Raw genomic sequence first — 18,147 nt, forward strand, 5'->3', positions numbered from 1 at the left:
TTCATGTGTGTCGCTCCCCACTCCATCTCGGCACTACTTCCCCTGAACATCCCAGTCCTAAAGGTGTTTTCCTTCGCCGGGTGGAGAATGAAGCAGGAGGAACCCGGCTGCAGCCCTAATGAGATTTTTCCTGGGTTTTTGATGGACTGCCAGTGGTGCTGCCCTTGCTTTAGAGGCCTGCCCCCACTGAGCCCTGGCGTGCGATCAGGGGGAGCTGTCGTCGGTGGCATAAATTGTCAGCCTGTGTGGTGGATCGTGGAGGCACACAGCAGAGAGACCAAGAGGTCTTGTGGGACTTTCCCACAATCACGTACAAGTACACATTACTTGCACTTTAATGTACCCTTTTGCTTTCAGACAGACTTACAGAAAAAAAAAATTGGCCCAGTGGGTCCATGTCTGCAGTGCCAGAATAAGGATGACGCTAGAAGCAACTTTCTGTTTTTACTCACCAAGTCATGAGGATGCACTCACTCTCTTACTGTACAATATGGACCCTATAATGAAAATTTTTTTTTCATTATAGGGTTTCGACTATTTTTTTCATTTCTATTCATGCTGATCAAGGTTAGCAGCCAAGGGATCAGTTGGGTCATTTAACATTATCTCACTATTTTGAATAAAAATTAAATAATTTAAACTGCTGACAAAATGGGGCTTTTTAACTCTGTGAGGTGAGCTACGTTTTCAGAGCTGTCATATTCGACTCGTGAGCCAAGATGAAAATGGCCAGTGTTAACAGCTATGTGGCATTTTCATTTAATTTCCTTAAGAATGTGGACTACTTTATGAATGTAAAGTCAAGGCTACAGCTCTTACATCTGCGCTGCATTAAGTGAGTTCCAGCCTAAGTGGTGAGATGAAGTTAGAATAGGTATGAAAATTAGATGTTTTTAATTTATTATGACTTTATCTTTGGGCTATATGTATAGCAACACCAAGTTAAAGAGATATTTCTGTAAGCTATCTCATTTAAATTATACTGTTCTGTGCTTTCATGTTGACATGAAAGGTTTACTCCAATGTGTTTTGAAAGCAAGTGAAAATCATAGTGGTAGGTGAAAATCTGTTGAAGCTTTGAGTCTACATTGCAATTAAAGTATTCTTGAGTTATATTTTATTTAATTAATAATTTAGTGTAAATGAAATATACCAATTGTTAGTTTATTATAATTAACAATAATCAGTCAAAGGACTGGTGGTGAATGAACAGCCCTTGATTTAAAGTTTTAGATCTGACGTTCTCATTAATAACAAAAAAATAATGAGGAGTGTAGAGTGGTCCCCATTCTTAAAGAAATAACTTGATATATTGTTAGTCCACTAAATATTGTCATTCATAAATATGATAATCTGTCTTTGGCATATCCAAATACATATTTATAGTGTGTCATTGATGAGGTTTGCCAAATAATTCCAATGGCCAACCCAAAAAGGGCTTCAGGCTGGCAAGTTATGTAGATGGGATTTTGTAATGGGCCAGGCACACTGTGTTCTGTGTTACAGTCCAGTAATAAATCACTTTCTGTAAAGGGGCTTGAATAACTTTAAAACACACCTGAAGAAGCTCTGAAGGACCTGGCTGTTGTTGAAAGCAAAATGATCTATGCTCTGGTTTCCATAGAACATTTAACATCATGTCTGGAAAATTGTTTTAGCTGGTCCCAAGTGTAGCAGAAAGATCCCTGTTTGTGCCCTGAAGACAGCACCTCTGACCAAATCCTGCTGAGACACGGGGAAGTGACATCTTCACCATAGCTTTCATAAGCTACAGAGACAAGCAAGAGCAAAACATCCAAACACTGCAACACCCAATGTCACGGTTCTCAGAAAATTGTTCCAAGAGCACAACTCAGGAGGCAGATGTAAAAGTAAAGAGTGGTTACTCAGAACAAAACAAGGCCACAAAAATTGAAGCAGGCAACACAGTACAAAGGGTCGGGCTGAGGTAAAATCCCAAAAAAACAAACAATCAGGATCAAAACAGGCAGGAGAGGAATAGGAAAAAAAGCAAAAAAAAAAGGAGGAACAGGTGAGTGGGGAGGAGGGGCAGGTCAGGTGAGAAGTAGCAGGGTTTGAAATGACAGCAGCATTATATTAGGGCATATATGCACCAACAACTGGACTGAATGAATGAAAGGATGAATGAGCAGATTGAAACTCAGAACAATGACACCCAATGTATACCAGAGTTAAATCTGCAGTGCTTCTGAGTGATGTAGTGTCGAGTTTATAGTGCCACTGCCGATATTTGCTCTATGGAAGTTTGCCAGCTCACGTTGTCATCGTTTCCACTGTAGTTGAGCCACCAGGGATAAGATAGCTTCTCCTTGCGCTGAAATGCTCTCCCAAAGTGACCTCTGATCCTCGAATTAGTAAGGGACCCAAGAAAAGCCCCCATTGGCTCATTGCTGGACCAAAGGAGATTGATGGCTCTTTTGTGGTTACGGTTTTACATATATATAGTTGGTCATCGTGCACGCATACCATGTGTGCCAGAAACTAATGAGACCCAGTTTTCTCATTGATAGCCCTGACCGTTGAGATTCACTAACTGTTTGTAAATGTTGCATCAGTTGAGTCTCGTCTGTACTCATTAGTTGAGCAGTCACTTTAGAGAGGAATGACCAGCATCACAATTTTGGGAAAAGTCCACTTTGAGTTCTTTAATTTCAAGTCAAACTGAAAGGAGTGAGGTCAAGCCTTTTTCCTTTGTGGCTTAACAAACTGGACTGAGTTACTTTTTTGTCTAAGACCACTATTAACATGCAATTACTACACTGCTACTACCACTGTGACTATAACTATAATTGCCACATCTGTTACTTCTTTGGTATGTAATAATTTAATTCTGCTTAAAATTTCTGTTCTGATTAACAACAGATATTCAACAAAAGATTTTAATAGTCTTCCAATTTGACAACACCATTCTATGCTGCCTTCTGTTTATTATATTTACTATCATATTACAATATTTGTTGCTTTTTTTTTAAACATATTTTGTCTCTTTTCACTTTTCATGGGTGGTGCTTGGGAATCATATCACAATATGACCCATTGACAGGAGATGAAGCCAGAGGGTATCAGGAAAATGGAAGCTCTAGAACCAGACCTGATGGTGTTTGTTACAGCAGCAAATAGTGTGAAATTTTGCCTCATTGTTCCCCAGAGCAATTGGCTGGTGGGAAAGCAGGAAACTCAGAAGCAAACACCGTATTTTTAGAACTCCTACATGTTATTTTTTTGCCCCAGGAATATCTGATCTATCACTGCCAAAGCCAGAAACTTGAGAGCTAACCTTGACGTTTGTAGTGCCAACGGGTCGGTCACTCTGGAGATGCTCCATAGAGACTGTTATAGAGCAGATTGTAAGGATGAGTATGTCAAGGCCAGGGCGATTTTCTGGGAAAATCGATTCAGTCTTTGGTTCAAAGCTGTGTCGCTGTAGAACCTGAGAAAAAAAAATGTAAGTACATATTCCCGATAATTTTTATGAAACCAATCCAGATTGTATACCTAACATCATTACAAGTTGAAGGTTTCTTAACCAAAAGAGTTGCTTTCCTTTTTTTAAATCAACTGAGATGTCACTGGGGCAAAGAAAAAGGCGCTTACAAGGAATGATAACAATTATGAGTTTTCTAATTAGTGGTCAGAGACTTTTTGTAAGAGGAGGAATCAGTGCATTTGAGTTTGAGAGTGTGTGTGTGTATATGTTTGTGTGTGTGCGTGTGTGTGCAAAGTAAAAAAAGCATGGGATACTTTTTTCTTAACACTGACCAGAGCAAATCCCAGAGTAACCCCAGCATGCTAATAATACAGCTGCCATCCATCACCACAGACAACAACCAATTAGCACATTCCTTTTCCCCCTTTTTCTCATGTTCTAGGCTAACCCCTCAATAATTTTGGATCATTCATCAAAAAGACTGAAATGCAGTCAAGATGCTTTATTTGTGTATGTGTATTTTTTGTGGAGTGATTTTATTTTTCTGTGGTGCGTTATGGAAACAGAGGCCAGTGCTAATGTTACCACAGTCTGATTTACAGTTACCCAGTGATGTGGGTCATACCCATAACTGTGACCTATGTGAATGAGTCAACATGCATCAAGCAACCCTCGTTTGCGAACATCCTCCACATCTGGGTTGAACGCAAGTTGGAGAAAGCTAGTGTGTATATGGACAGAAGAACATAAGTCATAATTAAACTTTTAGTAACTTTATCTAGTAATTATGTAATATAATTCTATATAATTCTAAATTTTAGCACTGAAATATGTGGAACTATATTGCAGTCAGGAGTCTCTGCTAAAAATGACAACCCCTCATTAACCTGTGACAGCTGTCTCATATGAATTGGTTCAATGCAGGTTGAAGGCTTTTGTTTAAAGCAAACTAAAGTACACATCACACAAACTTCTGAGAGCTGAACTGAGCCTTCTGAATATCAGAAACTAAAACGTCCACCAGTAAACGGGAGAGTATTTCAACTGTATTTTTTGTCAGAAAATACCTCAACAACTGCAAATGCAAGACCTGTATAAGTGGCCATCTTCTATTTAACATGAATGAATCGCCCATTGAAGATGATGCACGAAATATGAGTGTGTTGAACTAACTGACTGGTCAATTGACTGTGGTCCTAGGCATTTATTGGCAATGGGATGGTCAATATAGCTGTCAAATGTGCAAAATTGGTTCTTCCTGGGAAACAGACGCAATGATACTTAAGCTCCAGTCTGAACGTCTGTCAACAAATACCATTTTAAGTGTGAAAGTTCGTAGTTGACCTCATACAAAAACATTTGGTGAGGTAAAACAGTATTGCACCTTTTTTTACACCAGTTGTCAGTTCAAGCATAGTTCATAGCTGTAGTATCATTTTCTTGCATTCTATTGTAACCCTTGCATGATCCTACAGTTGTCATAGAAGCTACTGGTGACCCTTTTATCATACCAAAGCCGAGCAGTGTCAGACCTGCATTAAAACAATCTTAGGAGCAGGCTCATGAAAGCTAGGCCGTAACGTGTGTTGACCCGTTTATCCCAACAACAATCTCAGGTTTATCCCTGCTTTGGGGTATCAGTCTTACAGCTAGCCAATCAGTTAGTCCTGTGGTTTGCTGTATTCTCTTCCTGAGGCCACCCACAGGGCTGCAGCCTGGCCGGCAATAGTCTGAGAGGGTAGGATCACATCATCTGACCCTCTACCTCTCTGGATTACATAGAAATCCCCTTTCACAGTGTCACAGCTTTGCTTCTGACACACACACACACACACACACACACACACACACACACACGCATTTATGAACATACCATGTGTACAATACAAACACATGCTCTGACACTTACATTCAAGGAGGTATTTTATGAGGTTAATTATTAATTATTAAGGTTAATCATCACCTATGATAAGTCTGCTGTTAATATGCTCTGTCTCGGCAGAGTCTGTGCAGTTTATCTCTTTTTTGATGACTGACTGAACTGTCTTCAGGAGTAGTTTATGTGCAGTGGAAAGCTCTGAAATGAAGCCAGGGGTGGGTCTTTGAACATGTGTGTATGTGTTTACAAATGTGTACATGTATATACATTTGTCAGCCCATGAGTAATGGTTTTTTGGCCAGATGACTGTAATGCAACATGGATACCTGAGCCAGACTTTTCCACAGTGAAACCCGGGGATCACATGTCCCTCCAGTCTCTGGTATGCACTAACAGATAGAGCTGCCAGCAGAGGGGACCCGGGTAAAATGGTCCGGGACAAAAACAAGCCTCTGAACGTATCGTTGCAACGATGGCCCGCCACTGAAATAGCCCTACTACCAGCTCTCTTTCTCAGAATTCCCCGCAGGGCTGGCGACGGTGATTTAGATACTTCTTTCGTAGTCTCAGTTCTGACTGCTAGTCTTATGCTCAGTTTTGTTTCAGTCCTGCAATTACTAGCCTCTTGAATTTTCCGCTGCTGTTTAAGCTAAGGTCACAGCTGTCAAACTTCATATATAGTTATGTAAACGCTATAATTTCGATTCGGGCATCTCACTCTGTCGGAAAGCTCCGCTGTGGATTTGTACTGTTAAAGATGTTTGTTTTTAAGCGACAAAAATATTGTACTTCTCTTCTATATGACTTGAAACAGCAATATATGTGTATTGTTTTCTCTCTTTTTCTCTTTATAGGACTCCATGGATGAAGCAGGGGCTGAGGGGATTGGTGATGAACACTACCGTTTAGAAGGTAGGCCCCCTGCTCTTCATCATCATCACCAAAAGTTGCACCAGCTCATTTGGTCCCTGTTAGTTTAATTTGAATGAAAACTTGCAAAAACACTGTTCACAGCTGCCCTCCAGGTACTTGTGTGGTTGTTCTTGTCCCCTCTACTCTACAACCATTCTCTAAGCTCCAACAATGGGCTGATGAGGTCCGCTTTACCTTCCCTCCCACCTCTTCACCTCCTCCGTCTCTCAGACACCTCTCCCCAAGCAGAGCTCTGAAAAGTGCCTCCATTCCTCCAAGTTTTTTCCCTGATGTTATGTGATCGTGGATTAAGAGCTCTGGGAGGAGAAAGTCTCTCCCTCCCATTTAAAGACAGGATTGGATGTGAGGTGCAGGCTGAATTGTGGAGCTGAATGAGACCAGCCCAGAATATGGAGGCGTGGCAGAGACTTTTATTTCAGTTATGCTTCACTGGATAATACAGAAAGTACAGAGACAAGAGATAACATGACTGATAAATGAAGTTTGAAATGATTTTTAGTCTTGGGCTGAACCCAAGTCTGATCCAAGCTTGTCCTCCCTTTAAGACAGCCAGAGGTGGATACATCCGAGTTATTTTGTCTGCCAAAAAACTGTCACATTTTATTTGTAGCTGCTGTGTTAATATAATTTAATGAAAACAATTTATTATCTTCACAGTTTATTTTACTTTGGAATAAACTGTCCTCATACCAAGCCATTTTGCACCTCCTCAGGCACAAGACCCAAATGAAGACAGCTGTGGAGGATTTATGACATCCTCTGCATGAACTGCGTTTAGTGCAGTGATCAGATCCACTCTCCATAGATCTAACAGAGTGGGGTAAAGTAGAAATGAAAGCCTTCTTTCCTCTGGGTTTAAGGAAGCACTTCCAAACAAAGTTTTGTGGGGATTAACAAAGAACTTGCTGGCAAAAATTGTAAAGTTGGGAAGAAGGGCTCAGTGATGAAAGTGTCTTTAGGATTCCTAACATCGGTACTGCAAGCACACAGGAAGAACCTGCCCTCCCCTGTTCATGAGTAGCTGAGTACTTTAGTGGTGGCTTCAGAAGGAGAAAAAATAATACTTTCACCACAAAGGCCATCTCATCCTGCCCATCCTAAAATCAATTTGGTACCCACCACTGAGCTGTTTGAATGTATGAGGGGGGACAGACTCAGTTATGTGTAATTCAGTAGTCTAGCTAATAGTGATCCATGGGTCAGGGTTTTTTAATACCCGCACCCACCTGACACATTATGAGAGCCAACCCACTCTGCCCGGCCCGCAAAAATGAAAACGTTAATCAGCCACCCGAATCCGACCCGCAAACTGCCAAATCTTATCTCTCTCTCACTGTCTCTCTTTCTCTCTCTCTTTCTCTTTAACTTTTTCATGGTCAGAAACGGCAGATAGAACATTTATAATGCACTTGATTTAGCTTTTATTTATTATTATTCCAATTAACAAGAATATGAATAATAACAATAAGAGAACAGATGAAAAGCAGCTGCTGCTGCCTGCTGTGTGTCTTTTAGCACCACGGATGCATGGAGAGTGGAGAGGAGCCACCCTCCCTCCAATAAGTACACCTTCATATTCCTGACTCCTACAGTTCATACATTAGTAAAAACTATTTATTTTATTTCCTCTTGTGCAAAGGCGAGAAGGAAAATCAAGTCACTTGCGTGTGCCTCAAAGGGAGGAATGACTGTGACTCTTGCGGTAAAGAAACATTCATAGCTGCAAACATGTAGGCCTACGTCAGCACATCTGATAAACGTATACTAATAATCAATAATGACCACAGCTGACTTCCACACGGCTATCCAAAAAACCAAGCATCACAGTATGATACACTTCATAGTTCGGTAATGCAGATTATTGACAGCCAGGGCATAAGAAGGCCTGCACCTTCTGGTGCGTGCGTGTATTTGAGAGGAAAAGAAAGAGAGAGAGAGAGAGAGAGAAAGGGGAAGAGAAGGTGGACTAGTGATCACAGTCTAGCCTATTGCTTGCAGTTATAAATAACTTATATCACAACCCGCCTGTGATATTTTCTAGTAAGCTTACCTGTTATGGGTTGACCTTGATTGCTCACAGTGTGTGGCAGCTTTCCCAACCTGCCAGAACTTGTGTTTGTGTGTGTGTACGAGTGTATGCGTGCACGTGCGTGTAGCAGGGCTGCTGGAACAGGCTTTCCGTGGAGGGTGCCAGCCTCGGCTGCCCTCGTCTCGCCCCTTTCGATCTGATGAGCAGCCAATCCCCTGGCGGCAGCTTCCCTCATAAAGAGTCGGCTTATGTCTGTGGTGGTGTTAGTTGGGGGTTTTTGGTCATGGGGGGAGGGTGATAGCAGATTATTGTTACTCCTCCCGGCATTTCATTAGCTCCGAGATAAGCATCTTGCGACCATATTGAGCCTGCTAGGGAACAGATTTGCCCCTGCACACAATGTTCCCTTTGAGCACCTCAGATGATCAAACAGCGGGACCCCAAATGCTGCTCCTTTCCAAAAAGTTGGTGGAAGCTTCCTGGGATGATGCCTTTCATTTCTGGCATTTTCCCCTACCCAGGGATGAGACAGGTCTGCTTTGATCTGCTTTGGATCAGGAGGAAAGAAATTGGGCTGTTGTGTCTGCTCTGTTGGCGAGCAAACAAACAGTGTTTCAGATTTGACTTGGCTTAATTAATTAGTGATTCTGTTTTACAGTTGGTCTGATCCTCTTCCAAAAGGTTTGAGAATGGAACTTCAAAGTGTAGCGGGAGGAATGAGGAGCAGGGGAGGGTGGAGAGAGAGGGGTGTGGTCTGTGTGGGTTTATGGGTGTGTTTGTGGCCTACAGGACTGTGATCGGAGGGGGGGGGGCTTCTGAGAAAAATACACAGAAACATCTATGAAGAAGAAGCAAAGTTGTGTTTGGATAACTGTAACTCATAGGGGCGCGCAGAGGAGACGACACCTCCCAAGTCTCAGTGAAAATGTCGTGTGTATCTGCAGTCTCATGTGTCAGACAAATGTTGGATTTCAAAGCAGAGAATTCTATTCGGTAGCATTAGATCTGGGCTGACATCCAAAAGTGAAACTGAAACATCCAACCAGACAGTGACAGTCGTGTCATTTTTTTCCACAAGGGTGGAGCACCTTACAATACAGTGCAATCCAAAAATACACCACCACTGTGACCTCAACATTACCATAATGTTGAATAGACACCTCTACTACACAGTCATAAAGTTTTTAATCATTGAAAGCTACATATATTTCTTAATAGCTTTATTGTAACGGATTGTATTAGTCTGAAGGTGTTGTTTTTGTTTTGTAGGGTGTGACCCCTAACAGGGTCACACCCTACAAAATAACTTGTGGACAGGCAAAGCAGGGTTGTGGACACAGGTTTGATACATTCACATCAGAGGCACACAGGTTTTTGTTAGGCCCACTGACCTGGTGTTAGAGGAGTATTAAGGTTTGACATTGACCTCATCAAGACATTCTCAGTTTGAACCCTGTCTGGCCAATATTTCATTGACTTCTGCGGTATAGGAAATGTTGCCAGGCTCTACACAGGAGAGTTTGGCCGTCAGTTTAACTGCTGAAGTGCATATGGCGGATTGCTACTCCCTCTGGACTGTCTCCCTGTATTTGTCTGGATGGTAATGTCATGAATGACATTCCATAAAATGATGGGTCCTGCTGCACTGAGCGGGGGACTCAGGGGGCCTCCTATAGGACTTTGATATTCAGATGCTGTTTTAGTTCCACCATTTCTATTTGAATGCCACCTAATATTCTGTCATGTTTTAGGCATGTTATACCATTCGGTTTCATGTTCGACATCCCCTCTCACTGTGAACCCACTGGGATATATATACTGTGGCTAAGAGTTTAAAAACTATTACTACATGTGTGGCTGATGGAAGAGCTTTTACCACTGGAGAATCAGAGCTGTCACAGTTTCAACATTTTTATGCCTCCGCGCCGGCGTCTGCTGGGGCCGGAGGCATTATCTTTCCGGGCTGTCCTTCTGTCCCATTCTCGTGAATGTGATAGCTCCGGAACGCCTTCAGGGAATTTCTTGAAATTTGGCACAAATGTTGACTTGGACTCGAGGCTGATCTGATTAGATTTCGGAGGTCAAAAGTCAAGGTCACTGTGACCTCAGAAAACACATTTTAGGCCATTACTCAAGAATAAAAATACACTTAATACCTTTTATTAAATTCTTTATACATACAATAAGTTATGAGTCTGGACAGACATGATTGTAAACTGCATCTTGACTGGTTGATGGAGACACACAACCGCAAAGCGAATGTTCATTGAATTGACATTTTGGACTTCAGTTCCAGTCTTGATGTTTTGATTCTACACCACTTCTGTGCTCTGCAGTGAGGCATTAGTTAACCTTTTGACATGAAACACTACAAAAAATCTCATTCAGAAGTTCAATTAGAGTAACATTTCTCAAATCTGCTACCACAAGTGCATTTTCAGAAGTGGTAGAAGCACCTTCAAATGTCTTAAAAGAAACAAATGATCATATTCTTGGTTTTTGCTGAACCCTGTTGTGACCCCAGACTGTCACAGATCAGTTTCCTCTGATTGCCTTCCCATGGTGTTTTAGACACGTAATAAACCAAAGAGCACTTTTTGACCGTGACCCGAACTTTGATTTTCTGCCACCTTGGAATATTATCACATAAACTGTAAATACACTCTACAAATACAATTGGGCTGAATTCTGAATTCTGATTCTGCAAGTTGCAACATTTGAAGTTGTCGATACTGTATATGCATAACTTACGCTAAGCACAACAATGACTGTACTGCCTTCAAATCTGTTACATTACTAATAAATATGTTATGGTATTATTAATATGAAAATGCAATTTCTTTGAGAAGAAAACAGTGAGGAGTTTGGCTGTGTAGGTTTACTTCCAACCAGGAGCACTTGAATGTATGACACAACTTAATTGCCGCTGCAGAGCTCAGAAGTAGGAGCTTACAAGGAATACTTAAAGGTGATGACATATCCTCAGGTTATAACTGCAACCAACGTTTCCATCCTCAGGCTCTGTCTTTTATCTTTGTGTGTATGTCTGTGTATCTGTGTGTGTTGCTGCAGTGGCTTTACCCCCGGAGAAGACAGAAGGCTGCTGCGTGGAGGAGAAGATGCAGGAGAGGGACAGTCAATCTCTCACAGGGCCACAGAAACAGCTCCAGTTTGAAGTGAGTGTCAACACTGAACAGGACGTTTATTACTTCCCCTCTGGATGAAACTAGGGCAATGGCAGGACACGCGCAAATACACACGCACATACACACTAGATGATGTTGATAGTTCGATGCTGTGCCGTTTCAGGAGTTGGAGTGTGCTGTGTCTGTGGAGGAGGATAACAGGCAAGAGTGGACCTTCACCCTCTACGACTTTGACAACAACGGCAAAGTAACCAGAGAGGTAAGAATCATCTGCTCCAAAAGGGTTATAATCTGGAGAAATGAATGAATCAGCAAACAAGCGAATGATAATTAAACAAAACATCTGCCAACACCTCACGGTAGATTTAGTTGGTCACTTTGTTAAAAAGTAAGTAATTCAGCCTTTTTCACATCGAGCATACCTAGTTGCATTTTGTCATTTTCCTGTACTTTTTAATTACATTAATAAAAATGAAAAAATATGCATGCACATATTTTAAGTGACTGCCACAAAATAATTACTGCTCAGCATCTTGCTTATACAAAACACCATCCTGTCTTTAAATCGAAATGAATCAGTAAATTCCACGTAAACTTTTTCTGGTTTTACCACACCCAAAAAGAAATTGAGGATGGACGTTATAAGCCTCTAACCCAATCTTACTCCTAAGAACCGAATCCAGCACCATCTGTGTGTTCCCGCTCCTGCGAGGTACCTTGTAGCTTGTGTCTGCCTGGTACAGATCTGAGAGAACATCCAGGAAGGCCCATGTTTTTTGAGAACAACTTGAAACAGCGCAAAGAGACTGGAGCTGTCCTCTGTGTGGTTGGCTGTGCAGTTTTTTTGGCACTGCCCTGTGGCTCCACGGCTCATGAGACGGCAGGCAGCGGCTTGGAGGAGGAAAGAAAAGCTTTCTTCTGAAAATATATATATATATATATATATATTTTTTTTTTTTTTACCCCATCACACAAATAAAAAGAGAAGGAAACCAAAAGTGATACAGGAAGCTTTTATTTTATTTCATTTTTTACAGTTCGTCTATATCTGAAACCAGTATGTTGAACCAATCCCTGAAGAATTCATAATAGTCCTTTTTGTTTTGAGTCAGAGTGGTTTAGTAAGTGAAAATCAAGTGGAGTCTTTGTGTGGCACAGCTTTCATTCTCAGCGGTTTTGTCAAATGAGCTCTAATGGTGAAGCTGCATAAAGTAAAACACTGATGAGATTTGAGATACTGCATAAGTCAATTCATTTCACGTCCATACAAGGTGAAATTTTTATGGACAATTAGAATTTGGTTTGCTATTTTAAGATCCAGCACAGTTGCTAACACCCGAGAGGGAGTCATTAGCTCAGTGTGGTTTACAAAAACACTCGTCAGTGCAAAATATAGCTTCTAAACAGCCACAAGAGACAGCGTTATTTTATGTGCAAATTAAACAGTCCAAATATGGTCAGTTACCTTGTTCTGAAGTAAACATGGTATCACTTTTCATTTGAAAGTACTGCTGTTGGTAATTGTTTCATTTTTCTTTGTTCCTATAATTCTCTTTATTTTTCTGTGATCCCTCCTTTTCCTTGGCCTGAGGCAGAGCGTTATAATGGCCTGTAGTTACATGAAAATATCTGCTGGTGCGTTCCTACATGCGCGGACAGGGGTGCTTTGCATTTGAATGTGAGCTTTTGAGTTTATGCATACATGTTCTTTTGTGCATTTATTTGAAATTCTACACAGATGTTACTCCCTATGCAGATGTCACTTCAGTCATTGAAGAGACGCCGAGGAATTAAACGGAGAAAGTGTAGGGCTCGCGCAGCTGCAACATGACTCGTATCAGGCCTGACATCTCATTCAGCCTCCTCTGCTACCCTTCAAGACGTTTCTTTTTATGAATTTATAACTTCACTTTACACCCTGTCTGATCGCTTCACTTAGAAAGCTGATGTAAAAGAACTGACATCCGTGTGTTTCTCTGTTCACTGTTGTCTGAGTCACTTCTTTAAATTCCTAGCTAGCATGAGGTTTATGATTCATACACAAAGCAGAACAGAATACTGAAGACAATGTTCTTTTTTTCTTGCTTTTTTTTCCCCGTAAAATATGTGCGCTGAAATTCTGTGTCTCTGCACCAATGTTACCAAGAATCTTCAACATTTTTGTCATACTTTGCATTTAAGTGATAAGTGGATAACCTCTTTCCTGCAGGATATTACCAGCCTGCTCCACACCATCTACGAGGTCGTGGACGCCTCCGTCAACCATTCTCCCGGCAGCAGCAAGACGTTGCGGGTCAAGCTCTCGGTGGCACCTGATTCCAGCCAGCGGTGGAGGAGTTGTACGCAGGGTGCAGCAGGTAAAGCTCGCATTAACACGGTGGGTGGGGGCGGAGGAGAACAGAGGGCATTTTGGGGTCCCCCTTGTGTTGCCTGCTGTCAGCTCAACCAGAGATGGGTTTGTTGTCATGCAGAAAGGCGGCTGCTTCAGGCCCGTCAGAGCTTTGTTCCATGCAGTCGCTCCATCTCTCTCACTCAATGGGGTTCATTTTTAATGATGGGGGGAGTGACAGAGCCAAGAGAGGGCCCCCACCCTCAGCGCCTTCAAATACTCTGAAAGAAACCTTAAGAGATGAGCCGAGTCCTTTTGATAACCACAGCCATTTTTCTTTTCTCCAAAGTTCCCTTTTTCCCCCTCACCCCCCCTCCCTCTCATAGCTGCTGGGAAAATATAGCTACGTTCAACTTAACTTTTCTCACTGATGACTAAATAAGTAGTCAGGGAAAAATATCTCAAAAAGTATATATTCCTGTGTGTTTGCGTCCTATTGTTTCGGCTATAAATATCCGTCAAGAGATTCAAACAGAGCACGCTTTGAAAATATTGCCGGTTGCCTTCATGCTAATTTCAAACTGTATCAGATCTCGCAGCCTTAATAAACTATTTCTGAAGTCTGCGTGTTTTTTATTCATTTCACGCCTTATAAGAGGCTGAGAGTTGAAAATAGAATAAATGAAGCATTGTTGTTTTTCCTTTTCTATAGATCTTCAAAGTAAAACTCCAAAACAAAGGTTGCTTTCTTCTCAGGCTTGTGTGACTGTTGTCATGTGTGTTTGTGTGTGTGTGTGTGTGTGTGTGTGTGTGTGTGTGTGTGTGTGTGTGTGTGTGTGTGTGTGTGTGTGTGTGTGTGTGTGTGCGACTGCTCTGAGTAGCTCTCTTTGATAATAGCCTCCTGTCTTTCACACATATGCAGACTTGTCCCACCCCAGAGAGAAAAATGACAAGTGTATAGAAGACCCCAAGAGTGCAGACAAGAAGACTCGAGCGCTCCTAAGGTAAACCGAACTCCCCTGAACACTAAGGTTTCTAATATTTATTTTTTTCAATTATTTGTGGTGTCTACAAGAAGACGATGAAGTTTATTGTTATCATATTTTTTTATTAGATCACTGATTTGAACATCCACTTTGTGAAACAGAAAACTAGAAATTTCCCATAAAGAGTTGCAAGGGGCACACATTTTGGATCTGCAGTTAGTCCTCTACTCTTTAATTAGGTTTGCCCAAATTTACCTCCACTGCACTAAGGAGGAGTTAACAGTGGAGGGGAGTGTCAGCCCTCTGTGCAGATACTTCCAGTTGAGGTTTAAACCTGTGATATTCCAGTCACAATCTCACTTCTCTAACAATTACTCTGCTACTGCCTGATCATAAGGAACACTTGTTTTACTTTCTCCAAACACTACTATACTGAACCTCACTGACCCAAACTGCTACCTAATGAGAGGTGCCGCTTGTGTCCACAGGCGCCACCACAGTGACCACCACACCCAGCCGGGCTGCCAGCGCCACTGTGTGGATGAGAACCTGGAACGCAGGAACCACTACTTGGACCTGGCAGGCATCGAAAACTACACATCCCGCTTCGGAGCCGGTGAGTGGACTGGGGCCAGGGGTAAAGAGGGGGAGAGGGGAGGGAGAAACATAGACCGTGGCCCTTTGAAACTGCATCCCGGGACCCTCATTACTGCGGCACCTGCTTGGAGCCATTAGGTGGAACTACCAGCCCACTGAGCTCCTCGCCAGTACAAACATCTGGGCTAAGGCAAGCACAATACATCAAGTGTTCACGGCTAAAGCCCGTCAACAGAACAGGCTGTTGTGAAGTGAAATATTAGGTCTAATAAGCAGCAGCCTTGATCTGAAGGTCAGTGATGACATGTGATTATTTTAATGTTGGTTCTCTTAGGAAAGTGCTAACAGAGATCTGCTTTGTGTCACAGTGTGTCAGAGTTACCCCCAGGAAGACAGAACCTCAAATGAAACTGCCAGAATCTTATCGTGGGGCTTTTTAGTGGATCTCTCTTAGTGAGCTGTTGGCACAATAATTTGCACATTGGGTTATTTGTCTTCCTTGTTTGCTGGGTTTTGAGTGCCCACGTAATGAATTTTAACAATGACCAGTCCTCTGAATGAATTGTTTCTCTGCAACCTTGAAGTGTGTATTTGATGCTGCTTTCTCAGTTAAAATAAATACCTATGTCTGTGTGTCTCACAGCTCCAGTCACAGAGCCGACGAAGGCAGAGCCTCAGACCCGCTCATCCAACCAGACCCGCTCTCGCTCCCACGAACCGGAAAACGGCCACACCCATTCCCATCACCGCCGCTTGCAGACCGTTGTGGACACTGTTGCTCCGGACAGCCTCCACCCTCCTCGGCCACGAGGCCAAGACTCAGGGAAACATGCACTCCGTTCTCCCAAGACCCACAGCCGCACACCTCCTGCACAGATCAGTGGCAGGGTGATGAGAAGTCGAGGAGTACCGCCTCCCCCAGCCCTACCCAGCCAGATCCCCCCTCATCAGTCCACAGCCCCCTACCGCAAGCACAAGCAGCGGTCCAAGGACAGCCAGGGCTACCGCGCCTTCGGCCCTCTGGCAGCTTCAGGACCAGTGGTGGAGAAGGAGCAGGTGAGGGACCTGCCCAGCGTGCTGCTTTATGAGGGGGGGCTGGCACAAGTGGTTCAGCGGCATGAGCATCACCACCACCATGAACACCATCACCACTACCACCACTTCTATCAGTCCTGAATTTCTACCCAGCCTGGGACAGCCCAGCACTCCTGCAGCCCCACGAAACCCAGCCAGGCCTGCGGACACTGACTGCAGTGAGCCTCCTCCTCAAACACTGTGCAGTTAGCCCGCCAGTGGCTTTAAAGTGGACACAGGACATGGGGAGGAGAGGAGGATCATGGGAGGGGCAGTCCAGTGCTGAGATGTTCTATACCAGTGTTATAAAGAGGTTGGTCAGACATACAGAAGCTCGGGTATGCAGCAGGACTGAGGATCACGGCTTGGGCTCGGGAGGAGGGAAGGAGGGACAGATTTAATAAACAGCTGAGAAGCTCCTCTCTCCCTGACCTCGTATCCCACTACCTGATGAACTCTACGGCTCCAAACCAGCACCACAACCCTTCCAGACCACTAAGCCAAAAGGTTTTTAAGGAACAGGAGGGATGAGAGGAAGAGAGACTGTGATGAAATTATATGAAGGAATATAGGTGATAGGAGAGCAGGGCATAGCGTGTATGTGTGTGTGAAACACTGTGTGAATGTGTGGGCGAAGCAAGAGTGTGTGTGTGTGTGTGTGTGTGTGTGTGTGTGTGTGTGTGTGTGTGGGCGCGCGCGCGCATGTGTGTGTGAGTGTCACGACACTGGTGTCTGTTTAAAACCACTTGAAGTGCGCTCATGGGTGCGTGAGTATTTAAAGCTGGCTGTCAGGCAGGTTTTTGAAGATGAAAATGAAGATACTGATCTAAGCACGCAATACCCCCTAAGCAAAAATGAGAAGGAAATGCTGAAGTGTTATAAAGTAAAAAAAGAACAGAGATCCCAAATCCGCTGCTACCTCTAATTTTATCCTAATTGTTGTTGTAATGGTGACTTTGACTAAGCATTCAGAGGTTATTTTCAAATTACTTCAAAACTTTTTTGAAAGAAGAGAAATTGTGTCATAATCTGCAGTACTGAAATGTCGAAAAAGCTCCATACTTTTATTAACTAACATTTACTGTACATAAGGTATATATTGTTATCAATTTTATAAGCTTTATTGATAATGTGATATCTTTGTATTCACTATCTGAAGCTTTTATGTTTCCTTTCCTACACAACTGCATTTTATAAGATCACTAGGAGCCCCATGTTGACTAGAATATGTACAACTGTAAAACTGTACCCACTCAGCCTCACACACTCATTCTCATTCTCTCTCTGTTTCAACTTTCTCACCCTGTGATTAGATACATAACTGTGACCTTGTAATTATGGCTGAATGACTAAAATCCCAGCTCTCGACAGTGCTGTTCAGTAGCGTTCATTAGTGTGAATAGAACATTAAAAAGGTGAGGAATTATTTTAAGGTACATGGCTGTACTTTTGAATACATGTCTAAGTATATAACTCGAGTTTAGTTTATGTAAGCTTAGCTGTAATTTAATGGCCTCCATGCTGTTCATGTAGAGTATCTGGATTTTGCCTAAAGATTAGAAATATCATCAGCCTTTACCCTTTAAAATACATATTCTATAAAGCTTTGTTAAGTTCCTGGACCCTGGCAGTGTTTGTACTCCTTTTTTATTTGAATGTCTAAAATGTCAGCAGTTGAATTACGTGGTCCTCGGTCCCATGATAGACTTAAAAACAAAACTCGAGA

At 42.5% G+C, this 18,147-nt stretch overlaps 1 protein-coding gene across 1 annotated transcript in view; it reads left to right on the top strand.

The window, feature by feature from the left end:
* Positions 1–17,056, top strand: part of nkd1 (NKD inhibitor of WNT signaling pathway 1) — a 30,501-nt gene extending 13,445 nt beyond the window's left edge. Inside the window, exons 4-10 of the mRNA XM_040133276.1 lie at positions 6,182–6,239; positions 11,362–11,465; positions 11,599–11,694; positions 13,645–13,792; positions 14,687–14,768; positions 15,239–15,366; positions 15,991–17,056. Coding sequence (XP_039989210.1) covers positions 6,182–6,239; positions 11,362–11,465; positions 11,599–11,694; positions 13,645–13,792; positions 14,687–14,768; positions 15,239–15,366; positions 15,991–16,523 — 1,149 coding nt within the window. The 3' untranslated portion in view covers positions 16,524–17,056. The remainder of the gene's footprint in view (positions 1–6,181; positions 6,240–11,361; positions 11,466–11,598; positions 11,695–13,644; positions 13,793–14,686; positions 14,769–15,238; positions 15,367–15,990) is intronic.
* Positions 17,057–18,147: the final 1,091 nt, after the last annotated feature.

Source organism: Xiphias gladius, chromosome 1, assembly GCF_016859285.1.
Source record: "Xiphias gladius isolate SHS-SW01 ecotype Sanya breed wild chromosome 1, ASM1685928v1, whole genome shotgun sequence".
NCBI lineage: Eukaryota > Metazoa > Chordata > Actinopteri > Istiophoriformes > Xiphiidae > Xiphias > Xiphias gladius.